This window comes from Gigantopelta aegis, chromosome 15, assembly GCF_016097555.1.
Source record: "Gigantopelta aegis isolate Gae_Host chromosome 15, Gae_host_genome, whole genome shotgun sequence".
NCBI classification, from domain to species: domain Eukaryota; kingdom Metazoa; phylum Mollusca; class Gastropoda; order Neomphalida; family Peltospiridae; genus Gigantopelta; species Gigantopelta aegis.
In genome coordinates, this window is record NC_054713.1 from 38,517,170 (window position 1) to 38,530,471 (window position 13,302).

At 40.6% G+C, this 13,302-nt stretch overlaps 1 protein-coding gene across 2 annotated transcripts in view; it reads left to right on the forward strand.

Annotated features, from left to right (window-relative positions):
• LOC121390401 overlaps positions 1 to 1,979 on the forward strand; it is an 11,608-nt gene extending 9,629 nt beyond the window's left edge. For both annotated transcript variants that reach the window (XM_041522202.1, XM_041522203.1), the window contains exons 6-7: positions 770 to 911; positions 1,665 to 1,979. In XM_041522202.1, the coding sequence (XP_041378136.1) occupies positions 770 to 911; positions 1,665 to 1,974 (452 nt within the window). In that variant the 3' untranslated portion in view covers positions 1,975 to 1,979. The remainder of the gene's footprint in view (positions 1 to 769; positions 912 to 1,664) is intronic.
• Positions 1,980 to 13,302: the final 11,323 nt, after the last annotated feature.

Genomic DNA, 13,302 nt, shown 5'->3' on the forward strand with positions numbered 1-13,302 from the left:
GTGTCATCCTGTCTGTGGGACGGTGCAGATATATAAAAGATTCCTTGCTAATAAAGGAAACATATGTAGCGAGTTTCTTCTTTAAGATTATAAATATGTCAAAAATTACCAAGTGTTTCACATCCAGTAGCTGATGATTAATAAATCAATGTGCTCTAGTGGTGTCGTTAAACAAAACACACTTTTATCTTTTCTTCTCTTTGACAAGCTACACCAGTAGTCCGGTCTGTAGAATGAAATGAGCTGTCTTTTCAGATACTCATGATTGTATAGCTATTGTCACCACGACTGGTATCTATCAAAGGCCATGGTATGTGCTGCACTGCCTTTGGGAAACTGCATATAACATATTCATTGCTAGTAATGGGAAAAAGTTGCGGGTTTCTGCTAAGACTACATGTTGGGATTAATTAATGTTTCACATCCAGTAACAAGGGGTTATTTTCAAATAAGGGTCGGGACGTAGCCTAATGGTAAGGCGCTCTCCTGATGTGCGGTCGGTCTAAGATCGATCCCCAGTTGGTGGGCCCATTGGGCTATATCTCGTTCCAGCCAGTGCGCAACGACTTTTTGGCCTTATATCAAAATATACATAAAAAGATCTCTTGCTAACAATGGATAACAAAAACTGTAGCAGGTTTCTTCTCTTAGACTATAAATATGTCCGAATTTCCATGTTTGACATCCAGTAGCCGATCATTAATAATAATAAATCAATGTGCTCTAGTCGTGTCGTTAAACAAAACAAACTTTAACTTTGTTGTTTCAGCGCACCTGGAAGCTGTTCATTGTTTCAGTAGGAATTCCGACCAAGTGTCATTTTGTCAAAACAAAAGTCTGCTCCATGAGCTCTTCAAACAACATCAACATCATCAGATTCCTCCAGTAACCTTCATTGATGATCTGTGTCGGTAAGATGTTTTATGTATATATATATATACACGCACGCACACACACACACACACAGAGAGAGAGAGAGAGAGAGAGAGAGAGAGAGAGAGAGAGAGAGAGAGAGAGAGAGAGAGAGAGAGAGAGAGAGAGACTGAGAGAGAGAGAGAGAGAGAGAGAGAGACAGACAGACAGACAGAGACACAGAGAGAGATATAGATAGAGACAGAGACAGACAGAGAGAGAGAGAGAGAGAGAGAGAGAGAGAGAGAGAGAGAGAGAGAGAGAGAGAGAGAGAGAGAGCAAATCTACGGCTTTTAGTTCCACTCGAATACCAATAGACTTTAAATACGGTACAGTGTAATGCGTATCAATACGTATCAATGCGTATTGATCTTCGTTGTGTTCCGCCGTTAACACAGGCACGGCGGAGCAGGAGGGGCTGTGGAGGGGCTCAATAATTCTGAATTAAAGATATTATTGGTAGTAAATCTTAAGGTAGAGATGACTGACTTTCATTTGTAGAATGCAGAAAAATTGCATTTTAGGACATCAAGCAACATGAGACGGTGGGTGGGGGGGGGGGGGTGGTACATATAAAAGATCCCTTGCTACTACTGGGAAAATGTATTGGGTTTCCTCTCTAAGTCTATAAGTCAGAATTACCAAATGTTTGGCATCCAATAGCCTATTATTAATAAATCAGTGTGCTTAGTGATGTCGTTAAACAAAACAAACTTGAACTTTCCTTTCTTATTTTGTGATATTCATTCCAGCCTTCGTATACTGCAAGTGGAATGCGAACTGCGTGTGTACGCTCGAGTGTGCCCCAACACCGCTTGGCTGAAGAGAGAGTTCGAGTGTATTTCTCTTCCGCCGGTCTGCAGGAGGCTAGAGGATCTTCACGGTATTCTAACTGATCTCTGCGGCAACGTCACCATTACCTACACCATTCCGGTCCAACACTCGTCACACACCGTTGAACTACCGCTGTTCGACAAAAACATTTTAGAGGTGTCTTCGGGAAACTCTTTATACGTTTCTTTTCTGCTGTTCTTTATAGCGTCCTGCATTAAACGTTTTTAACCGGTCTCTTTGCAACATATTTTTTTATTTTATTTTCAACCTCTGGGTCTTAGATTATGAGTGCTGTAGGCATAATTTCAATCATTTGCTGACCTTAAAAACATAAAGGGCATATCCTCAATAATAAAGTTTAATTGCAAATTTGCAAGTAGGCCTAATGAAATTAAGCTAATTTAACCTAAATCTCTCTGTCTCTCTCCTCTCTCTGTCTCATTCCTCCCTCTCTCCTCTCTCTGTCTCTTTCCTCCCTCCCTCCCTCCCTCCCTCCTCTCTCTCTCTCTCTCTCTCTCTCTCTCTCTCTCTCTCTCCCTCCCTCCCCCTCTCGATCTGTGTCTGTCTCTCTCTCTCTCTCTCTCTCTCTCTCTCTCTCTCTCTCTCTCTCTCTCTCTCTCTCTCTCTCTCTCTCTCTCTCTCTCTCTCTCTCTGGATCAAATGTCCGGTGTAAAATATAATTAACTAGTGTCCTTATAGACTTCTATATTTTTGTTAGACATACGCAAACAAATTTTTGTTTAACCCTTCCCACATTTTAAATATACATGTACACCAATCTAATATTCAAACAATCCCATTTCTGGCCAGATCGATACAACCGACATTTGTCGAGGTGGCAATTGGGATGGACGTGGCTGAACCTCCAGTAGATATAGCCTCTATTAGAAACATACTTATCTGCCCTTGATTTGCAGAGCACTAAGCGGCCCCAATTAGCCACTAAATAGAGTTTGGGTTGGTTGTTAGTTTTTAACATAGCAGAAACCAGTCTGCAGGGTTTCTGCCAGAGAATACGGAGGATAAAATTGCGTGCCCGAAAAATAATGGATATAAAGTGTCAAATGACAATATGCATAAAATTGTACAATACAGACATAAAATATATTGCCACCTAGTGTAAATAGGCTTAATAGACACCTAAAAATAATGTTACATGATATAAAACTAGACGGAAAGAATTTAAAAAATAAAATATGATATATATATATATATATATATATATATATATATATATATATATATATATATATATATATATATCATATTTCTATTAGTGGTACTACTAATAATAATGCAACCGCTACTAATAATAATATATATATATATATATATATATATCAGCATCTATAATAAGAATAAGAATACAAATTATAATTATAATTTTTTAAAATTCAAAATGTTATACGTATAAAAATCCTATTATAATATCATGTTTAGAATGATGATAGTAAGTGAACTGCTGCTTAAACATTGTTAAAGCATGTGGAATTCAATGTCCAAACTTATCAATCTGAATAAAAGTAGCTCTACTGGTTTACCAGAAGATCTAATAGCATTGCGTGGACTCCCATGTCCAGGTGACATTTCATCTGTAAATAACAATTTATTGGGATTGGGAACTCTATTAACGTGCCCACATCCTTAAAGGTTCAGGCACGCCGACCTCTGATCCAGTCTCTGACATCGCCAGTGCTTGGTTCCGGGCCAGGGTGTATTACAATTACACTTCGCCTTTTATAGCGTTATTCGGGAGCATACAAATTCTAAAAATATCGGGAGAGACTGTTTATGCAATAGGCGAAATTGTTGGTCTATTTCAACATTAAAAAAACAGGGGGAAAAGTGCAGTAATAAACTCAGGATTGTATACTAGTATAAACAGATTTTATGGCTATACCATCACGGTGTTTTTTTCGTCTTGAAACGAATTTTAAATTGAAATTAGTTTCGCGCATACTTCGTAATTCACCGAATCATTTCGTATACCCTCGGCATAATCCCGAATGTTTTCTACTTCTTTTCAAATCACTGGCATGATTTTGCAAGTAAGGTTTTGATTGGTCGAATGAAAGGTCAACTGGATATGAGCTCCAACGGGTTGCTGTTAGATCCACAGGTAATAGTAATTAACCAGTGGAGCTAATTAGGTGGCAAACTTATAACCAACCATATAGAAGGGTTACTTATTGTCTGTTTTGATTTTAGTCATAGCCGTGCGAGCTGCCATTTTTGTTAGGAGGGTGGGGTGGACAGACTGGTTTTTCCCGAATTAAACAAACATGCCCGAATTTGAAGAACAACGTTTATTCACATTAGCATTTCTACCAAACAGCGTATTTTTACATGGATTATAAATGATTTTGAGAGTAGAATGATGGAAATCTATTGTAAAAAGGTCTCAGGTTAGCACATTTTACCCGAATATCTCTATAATTTTTGCCCGAATTTCAGGTTTTGCTCCAGCACTGGGAGGGGGGGGGGGGGGGGGTTTGCCCCTCCCCCAGCCCCCCTGTCTCGTACGCTTATGATTTTATTACGTACCCTCGAATTATTTTCTGACAGAGAGCCTGACAGTACAGTACAGTGTAACGTAGTATAAACCACAATAAAATAACGAGTTTCTAACGTAGGATAAATAGATGATAATATAAAATATGTTAAAAGTTAAAAAATTTGAGTCTCGTGTCTTTGTAGAGTATAACACAGTGTTTGTAACACATTTAAGACAAACCACAATACAGTAGTGTTTGTAAGATATATATATAACAATAATTGTTCGTTATTTTTTGCGAATTTATCGATATATAACAATCACAAATTTAATATAAAATCGCTTCGCTACGCTACGTGATTTTATACAATTTGTGACCATTAGTAGCAAGGGATCTTTTATATACACCATCCCACAGACAGGATAGCACATACCATGGCCTTTGATATACCAATCGTGGCTAGAACGAGAAATAACCCAATTTGCCCACCGACGGGGATCGATCCTAAACCGACCGCGCATCAAGCGAGCGCTTTTACCACTGGGCTACGTCCTGCCCCAGAGAGCACATATACCACGGCCTTGAAAGGGCGGGCCGTAGCCCAGTGCACCACGACTGGTATATCAAAGTCCGTGGCACGTGCTATCCTGTCTAGGATGGTGCATATAAAAGATCCTTTGTTACTAATGGAAAAATTAAGCAGGTGTCCTCTCTAAGACTATGACATCCAATAGCCGATGATTAATAAATCAATGTGCTCAAAAAAAAATTAGGCACAAGTTATCCAACTTAGGCCTACGAGGCCCTCTTTTGTCTGTGGGATTGTACATATAAGAGATCTCTTTTTACTAATGGAAAAATGTAGCGGGTTTCTTCTGGAGATTACATGTCAGAATTACCAAATGTTTGACATCCAAAATAGCCGTCGATTAATTATTCAATGTTCTTTAGCGCTGTCGTTAAACAGAAAAAAAAAAAATTAGCATAATATATTATATAGCTTAAAGCTAGGCCGGTGGGGCAGGGAGAGAGGGCACACTGAATTATCAAATGTTTTACATCCGCTAGCCGATGATTAATAAATCATAGCGGTGTTATTAACAAACAAAAACCCTTTAATATAATATATTCCGTATGTTAAAGTGAGGGGGTGGGGTGGAGGGGAGGGGGAGGGGGAGGGGGCACACAGAACAAAGATAAAAATGCTGGAAACAAAGCCGCAGAAGAACCGAGTCATGTCCCCTGCTAATCCTTAGAATGGTTGTCCTTCAAAATTGGGCGGTGCTGTTAGTAATAAGAGATGTGATTATTCGCAGCTTTCCTGTAAGTATAGCGCTTAGTGGAGGTGACCGGCCTCGGTGGCGTCGTGGTTAGGCCATCGGTCAACAGGCTGGTAGGTAATGGGTTCGGATGTCAGTCGAGGCATGGGATTTTTAATCCAGATACCGACTCCAAACCCTGAGTGAGTGCTCCGCAAGGCTCAGTGGGTAGGTGTAAACCACTTGCACCGACCAGTGATCCATAACTGGTTCAACAAAGGCCATGGTTTGTGCTATCCTGCCTGTGGGAAGCGTAAATAAAAGATCCCTTGCTGCTAATCGGAAAGAGTAGCACATGTAGTGGCGACAGCGGGTTTCCTCTCAAAATCTGTGTGGTCCTTAACCATGTGTCTGACGCCATATAACCGTAAATAAAATGTGATGAGTGCGTCGTTAAATAAAACATTTCTTTCTTTTAGTGGAGGTGGAACAATACCTTGCCAAACAAAACACTTAAAAGTGCCCTTTATTAATTTAACTAGTAGGTCTACTTGTTTTTGTTTAGCTGAAGAGTATTCTGTTGTCCTCAGATACTTCTTTTCTTTCTTTTACTACCTCCTCCCCCTTCTCCCTACATATAGTCATTTTAATTTATCTACGGACCTTGTTTTGCTGTACAAAAAGGTCTTAGAAACTTGTATTAATTTAACTAGTAGGTCTACTTGTTTTTGTTTAGCTGAATACTATTTTGTTGTGCTACGATTCTTCTTTTCTTGTCGTTTTACTCCACCACCACCCCACCCCCTTCTTCTTCAGCCTCCCTCACCTAGTCATTTTAATTTATCTACGGCCCTTGTTTTCACTGTAAAAAAAAAAAAAAAAGTCTGAGAAAGTTGTATGTTAAGATGTTTGTTTGCCTTCGTCGTTTGTTTTGCATGCTCGGGGGTATAAAAACAGCGTATTTCTCTTGTGTACCGTCACCACAACTAACAGTGATGGCGGCGCCATGTTGGTTTTTGTCGTTAAAACAATACGCCGATGTTTACCGGGAACCGTCGTCTGCTTTGTTCGGCAAATCCTCCACAGCGTTTGCATTTGTCAGATCTCACGTCTGTGTTTTTTTATCCCTCGACATCGCGACGTTCTTGAGATTCCTATTTCCCGGACATGGGGATGTGCAGACAACATAGATAGATCTAGGCGTCAGAATATGTCAGAGGAAAGATTAAGGGGCACAATTTTTATCAGTTATCAAAAGTTTGTTTTGTTTAACAACACCACTGGAGCATATTGATTAATTAATCATCGGCTATTGGATGTCAAACATTTGGTAATTCTGACTCGTAGTCATCAGAGGAAACCCACTACATGTTTTCTAATGCAGCAAGGGATCTTTTATATGCACGTTCCCACAGACAGGAAAACACATGCCACGGTATCAGTTATTAATTCGCTTTTCAACTGGTGGGGAGGGGTTGCGGGAATTAATGCACCCTTTGACTACCTCGTTTCAGAGATTGGGGGAGGGGTTATAAATATGACGTCTAAATATGTGTATACCAACACTCATTTGAAGGTACAATGTCTGTAAATATTAAATTATTCAGATATATAGAATAGGTTATCAGTAATTTAAAGATGCAATCTCGCCGCACCATCTTACAACATTTCTAAATTTCTAATGCAAAATACAAACGCAAGTGCGATTTTAATTAAAACACACATACGCATGCACGCACATGCATTGAGAGAGAGAGGGGAGAGGTGGAGAGAGGGAGAGACACAGATAAATAATACGCGCACATGCGTAGGAACATACATACATACATACAATATATAGATTTTCAAAAATCAATACATACATACATACATACATACATTCATACATATACGAATGACTCGACAGTCCAAAACGAATCGTGGCAAGGCTGCAAGTTGTGGGCGATTCGGTGTCACACGTTCGAGTCCCAGCAATGGCATGAGACAATTTTTGAGGTCAGTGCCTTAATATCTATGTATGTTATAGTCAAACCTGACATACAATATACAGATATCCATACATCAATACATACACACGTACACACACACACACACACACACACACACACACACACACACCTGCATACAACGACACTAGCACACGCAAATCTATCCAATTATCGTTTGAAGACACCCCAAACCACATGTACATATAAAGATAAAAGAGATGAAAACGAAGGAGTATATATAACAGGTATGTGTTTTGGGGTGCCGCCCTTCTTTTAACACACCTCCGCAGTGATGCATTCAGGTGTAGTCATGAATCAGGTTTGACTTCCGGTGGATGATCAACGACTTTGTCAGCGCGATTGACAGGCTGGATTTTACACCAAGACATCAAGACGGTCAAACGATGTCTAAAGTCCCAGTCTCACCACCCCATCGTTTAATATGTAGTGTAGCTAATGCATATGGTTGCAGGCCATCGTTTTCTTTTGTATGCATTTCAATACAATTTCTGCCAAGTCTATATTCTGTGAAAAATAAACGGACTCCGTAGTGTCGTGATTAAGCCATCGGACATAGGTTGGTAGGTACTGGATTCGCAGCCCGGTACCGACTCCCACCCAGAGCGAGTTTTAACGACTCATTTGGTAGGTGTAAGACAACTACACCCTCTTCTTTCTCACTAACCACTAACAACTAACCCACTGTCCTGGACAGATAGCCCAGATAGCTGAGGTGTGTGCCCAGGACAACGTGCTTAAACCTTAACTGGATATAAGCACGAAAATAAGTTGAAATGAATGAACATGTAAAAAAATAAGACAATGTCGAAAGTTTAAAGTGTGGGTTTTTTTATGTGTGTTTAATGACACCACTAGAGCATTTATCAATCATTGACTATGGGATATCAAACATTTGGTAATTCTGACATAGTCAGAAAGTAAACCCGCTACTTTTTCCATTAGTAGCATGGACTTTTTTTTATGCACCATCCCACAGGCAGTATACACATACCACGGCCTTTGATATTCCAGTCGTGGTTCTCTGGCTGAAACGAGAAATAACACAAAGGGTCCACCGACGGGGATCGATCCCAGACCAACCGCACATCATACGAGCGCTTGACCACTGGGTTACGTCCCGCTCCAACAAAGTCGAAACGGCTATACGACTGTCATGTTTAGGAAGTACATGCGCTTTTTAACTTCCAGGCAAAAATAATCAACATAGGCTGACTAGGGTTTTCCTGAGGTGCTTGCAGTGTAGGATCGTATCACCTCAGTGGACCCATTCTCTGATTGGTGTGTGTGTGTGGGGGGGGGGGGGGGGTATTGTTGGGTTGTTGTTGTTGTTGTTTTTTTGGGGGGAGGTGTCTTTGCTTTTTTATCGCGTCCCAACCACTGTCCCTCGACTGGTATGTCTGTGGGATGGTGCATATAAAATATCCCTTGCTATTAATGAAAAACATTTTGCGGGTTTTCTCTGATGACTACGTGTCAAAAAATATCATGCGTTGCACATCCAATAGCCAATGATTAATTAATTAATGTGCTCTAGTGGTGTCGTTACACAAAACTATATTTAATTTTGAGCTATCCCACCCCTATGTTCTTAGCAGAGTACTAAAAGTGACGAGTAATTTTAAACCATTGGGTTATTTAAATACTTAAGGTCTCTCAGGTCAACCTACTTGTAATCATCAGCTAGAAAGATTTCAAAAGTCATTTCAGTATCTTAGTAATAGTTATATCATGGTTTTGATGAGTGACGTTCCAAACTGGTATTGCAGTTACACTGCATGTGACATCAAAGAGAAAAAAAGTTAAGTCAAGTCATGGTACAATATAATTTATAACTATTCCCTCAATGAATAAATGAATGGATGAATTTTATATGAATAAATGAAAGAATGAAAGAAAGAAATGTTTTATTTAACGACGCACTCAACACATTTTATTTACGGTTATATGGCGTCAGACATATGGTTAAGGACCAAACAGATTTTGAGACGAAACCCGCTGTCACCACTACATGGGCTACTCTTCCGATTAGCAGTAAGGGATCTTTTATTTGCGCTTCCCACGGGCAGGATATCACAAACCATGGCCTTTGTTGAACCAGTTATGGATCACTGGTCGGTGCAAGTGATTTACACCTACCCACTGAGCCTTGCGCAGCACTCACTCAGGGTTTGGAGTCGGTATCTGGATTAAAAATCCCATGCCTCGACTGGGATCCGAACCCAGTACCTACCAGCCTGTAAACCGATGGCCTACCACGACGCCACCGAGGCCGGTAAATGAAATATGAATGAATTAATGGATGTTTAACGACAAATATATATTAAGATGCTACATGTAACGACACGACAAACTGTACTATAATAACAAACTTTCTAATAATGCAATACTATTGTGTTATCTAGACGTGGTTGTTTTCTTTTTCCCATCTTCCTAACATAATACCCCTGTTGTGTTTCTTGTCAGAATATTTGAAAGTTTCCAACATGATACGGACACTCGACTGTTTCCGACACCACAGATCAAACTCACGCGTAAAACTGTATCCTAACCGGATGCGTAGTACTAAACCAAATAACATCCGGTTGGCATAGGAGTAGGGGCTCCTATTTTTGTAGGGGTGTGTGGGGGATGGGGGTAGGCTAGCTGTTTCCCCGATTAAAAAGAAGATGCCCGAATCTGGATAACAGCATTTATTCATATTAGCATTACTAGCAAACAGCCATATAGGGTTGCAAACGAATCACTACGCATTTGTACATGGATTACAACTAATTTTGCGGGTAGAATGAAGGAAATACATGGTAAAATGGTCTCACCACAGCACATTTTTCCCGAATATCTGTATACTTTTTGCCCGAATTTGAGGTTTTGCTCCGGCACTAGGGGGACAGTTGCTCCCCACCCCCGCCACCCTGGCTCGTACGCTTATGCCGGCTGGGTCAAACTGTTAATACCACCTGTCCTGTTATTGGTGGTAAATGTGTCAGTGCTTGTTGTCAAAATATTTAGTTTTATATGGGCATATATATACTGTGACAAGTAGTAGCCATGTTCTTGAAACATATATGGGGTACAATTTTATGACAAGGTTTATACAACAATTTTCTGTAAAAACATCCTGCTATATCGAAAATTAGCCGTAAAAGGTTTCATTTTCTTCAGTTACGTAACATTTTGAGGGAGGGGTTGTAGTACTAATATTTATAGGTTATTGTTTGGTTCATATACAGTGAAACCCCTCTAAACCGGACACACATGGGGCCAAGACAATTGTCCGGTTTTAAGAGGGCTTCGGTTTAGGGAGGTTATGTTCTCTCAAAATCTGTGTGGTCCTTAACTATATGTCTGACGCCATATAACCGTAAATAAAATGTGTTGAGTGCGTCGTTAAATAAAACATTTCTTTCTTTTTTTTCTATACAGAGTTAGCTTCAACTGATGATACTTTTTTTTTTTTTATTTATTATTATTATTACGAAGGCGCATATGCAAAAAATGATACAGGGAGGTCCAGAATGTGAATAGCGAAGTTTCTAGGGGGTTCGAGTAACGATTCCCCGGAATATATATATATACAGAACAGAGAGGGACGAAACCCTCCCCTAATAAAAATAGCTATTTCAGGGGGGAAAAAGAAATGTTTTATTTATGGTTATATGGCGTCAGACATATGGTTAAGGACCACACAGATATTGAGAGAGGAAACCCGCTGTCGCCACTTCATGGGCTACTCTTTTCGATTAGCAGCAAGGGATCTTTTATATGCACCATCCCACAGTCAGGGTAGTACATACCACGGCCTTTGATACACCAGTCGTGGTGCACTGACTGGAACGAGAAATAGCTCAATGGGCCCACCGACGGGGATCGATCCCAGACCGACCGCGCATCGACCGAGCGCTTTACCATTGGGCTACGTCCCGCCCCAAATATTTGAGGCCCGTTGATTGTGTTTATTGTCGCTATCATCATATAATTACCATAATCATTATCATAATCCTCATCATGCATATCCTGATCATCACATCTTGTTTTCGTTCATTTCTCATTTTATTTCATTTCAACCTATTTTCGTGCTTATATCCAATTAAGGTTCAATCACGTGGGTTAGTTGTTAGTTGATTAGTTGTTAGTGTAGTGGTCTTATACCTACCCACTGAGCCCTTTAGAACTCGCTCTGGGTTGAAGTAGGTACCGGGCTGCAAACCCTGTACGTACCAGCCTGTAGTCCGATGGCTTAACCACTGCGCCACCGAGGCCGGTTGTTTATTTTCTCAAGTCATTTGTGGACATGTGTTAAAGCGGTTGCTTTCTTTAGTTGTGTCACTGAAACGATCTGTGTGGCCTACCCAGCACCCGGAAGTATTTTGACGTAAAAACGGCGGCGTTATGTAAGCTGAGTGCATAGGCTAATTATGTACGTGTCATCTGACGATTTCGTGTGCAAATCTCTTCCTGATTCGAGGTGGAGGTTTACTATATTTATGTAAACAGGGAAAACAAATTACAAAATAAATAACAAAGTTATGGTTTATTTTGTTTAACCACACCACTAGTACACAATGGTTTATTAATCATCGGCTATTGGATGTGAAACATTTGATAATTTTGGCATAATTGTTTTTAGAGAAAACCCGCTTAATTTTTCCATTAGGAACGAGGGATCTTTCATATACATTATATCATAGACAGGATAGCACATACCACGGCCTTTGGTATACCAGTCGTGGTGCACTGGTTACAAGGAAAAATCGACCTTTGGGTCCACCGAAAGGGAATCAGTCTAGCGCTTTACCACTGGGCTATGACCCGTCCCAAGAAAGAAAAAACAAGATCAAAGGCCTTGGTATGTGCTATCCCGTCTGTGATATGGTGTATATAAAAGATCCCTTGCTACTGATGGAAAAATGTAGCCGGTTTCTTCTTTAAGAGTATGTCAGAATTGCCAAATGTTTGACATCCAATAGCCTATGATTAATAAATCAATGTGCTCTAGTGGTGTCGTTAAACAAAATAAACTTTAATTGTTCAACAGTGGGACGCCGGTTTTCACACGGTTGGTTGTTGATTAGTTTTTAGTTGAAGTAGTCTACATATTAGTATCACTCATTATTGAGTCATCTGTCAAACAGAAACATTAGGAATGGGGCTGTTAATATATTTAATACCCTACTAGTGTGTCAAGGCCGTTAAACCTTCATCCACAAGTGGCTTGTTGTTGCTGTTGCGGGAGCGAAGTGATTCGGGAGGGGGGTGGGGGTATTGTCCACATCCTCACCTCACCCGCACCATCACCCCTACCTACACTTCAGGACAACAATGTACGGGTTTTATTTTTGTTGGTGTTTTTGTTTTGTCCGATATTCTAATCTATATGAAGATAAGTATGTGACTTGTGCCCCTCCACACACACACACACACACACACACAGCCACATACACACACAGACACACGCACACAGACACGCGCACATACACACACAGACACACGCACACACGCACACAGACACGCGCACGTGCGCACACACACATACACACACACACAGACACACACACACACACTCACAAACACAGACACACACACACACACATGGGCGTATGACCCGGGGGGCGGGGGGGGGGGCAATTGCCCCCCAAATTCTGGCAAAACAGTGGGAAAAATTCTGGCAAATTTTATCTGGGTAAAATTTCGGGTAAATCAACCCCTCCAGCCCCCATAAATCAAAAGAGTCCCCATACGCCCATGCACACACAGACACACGCGCGCGCGCACGCACACACACAGACACACACA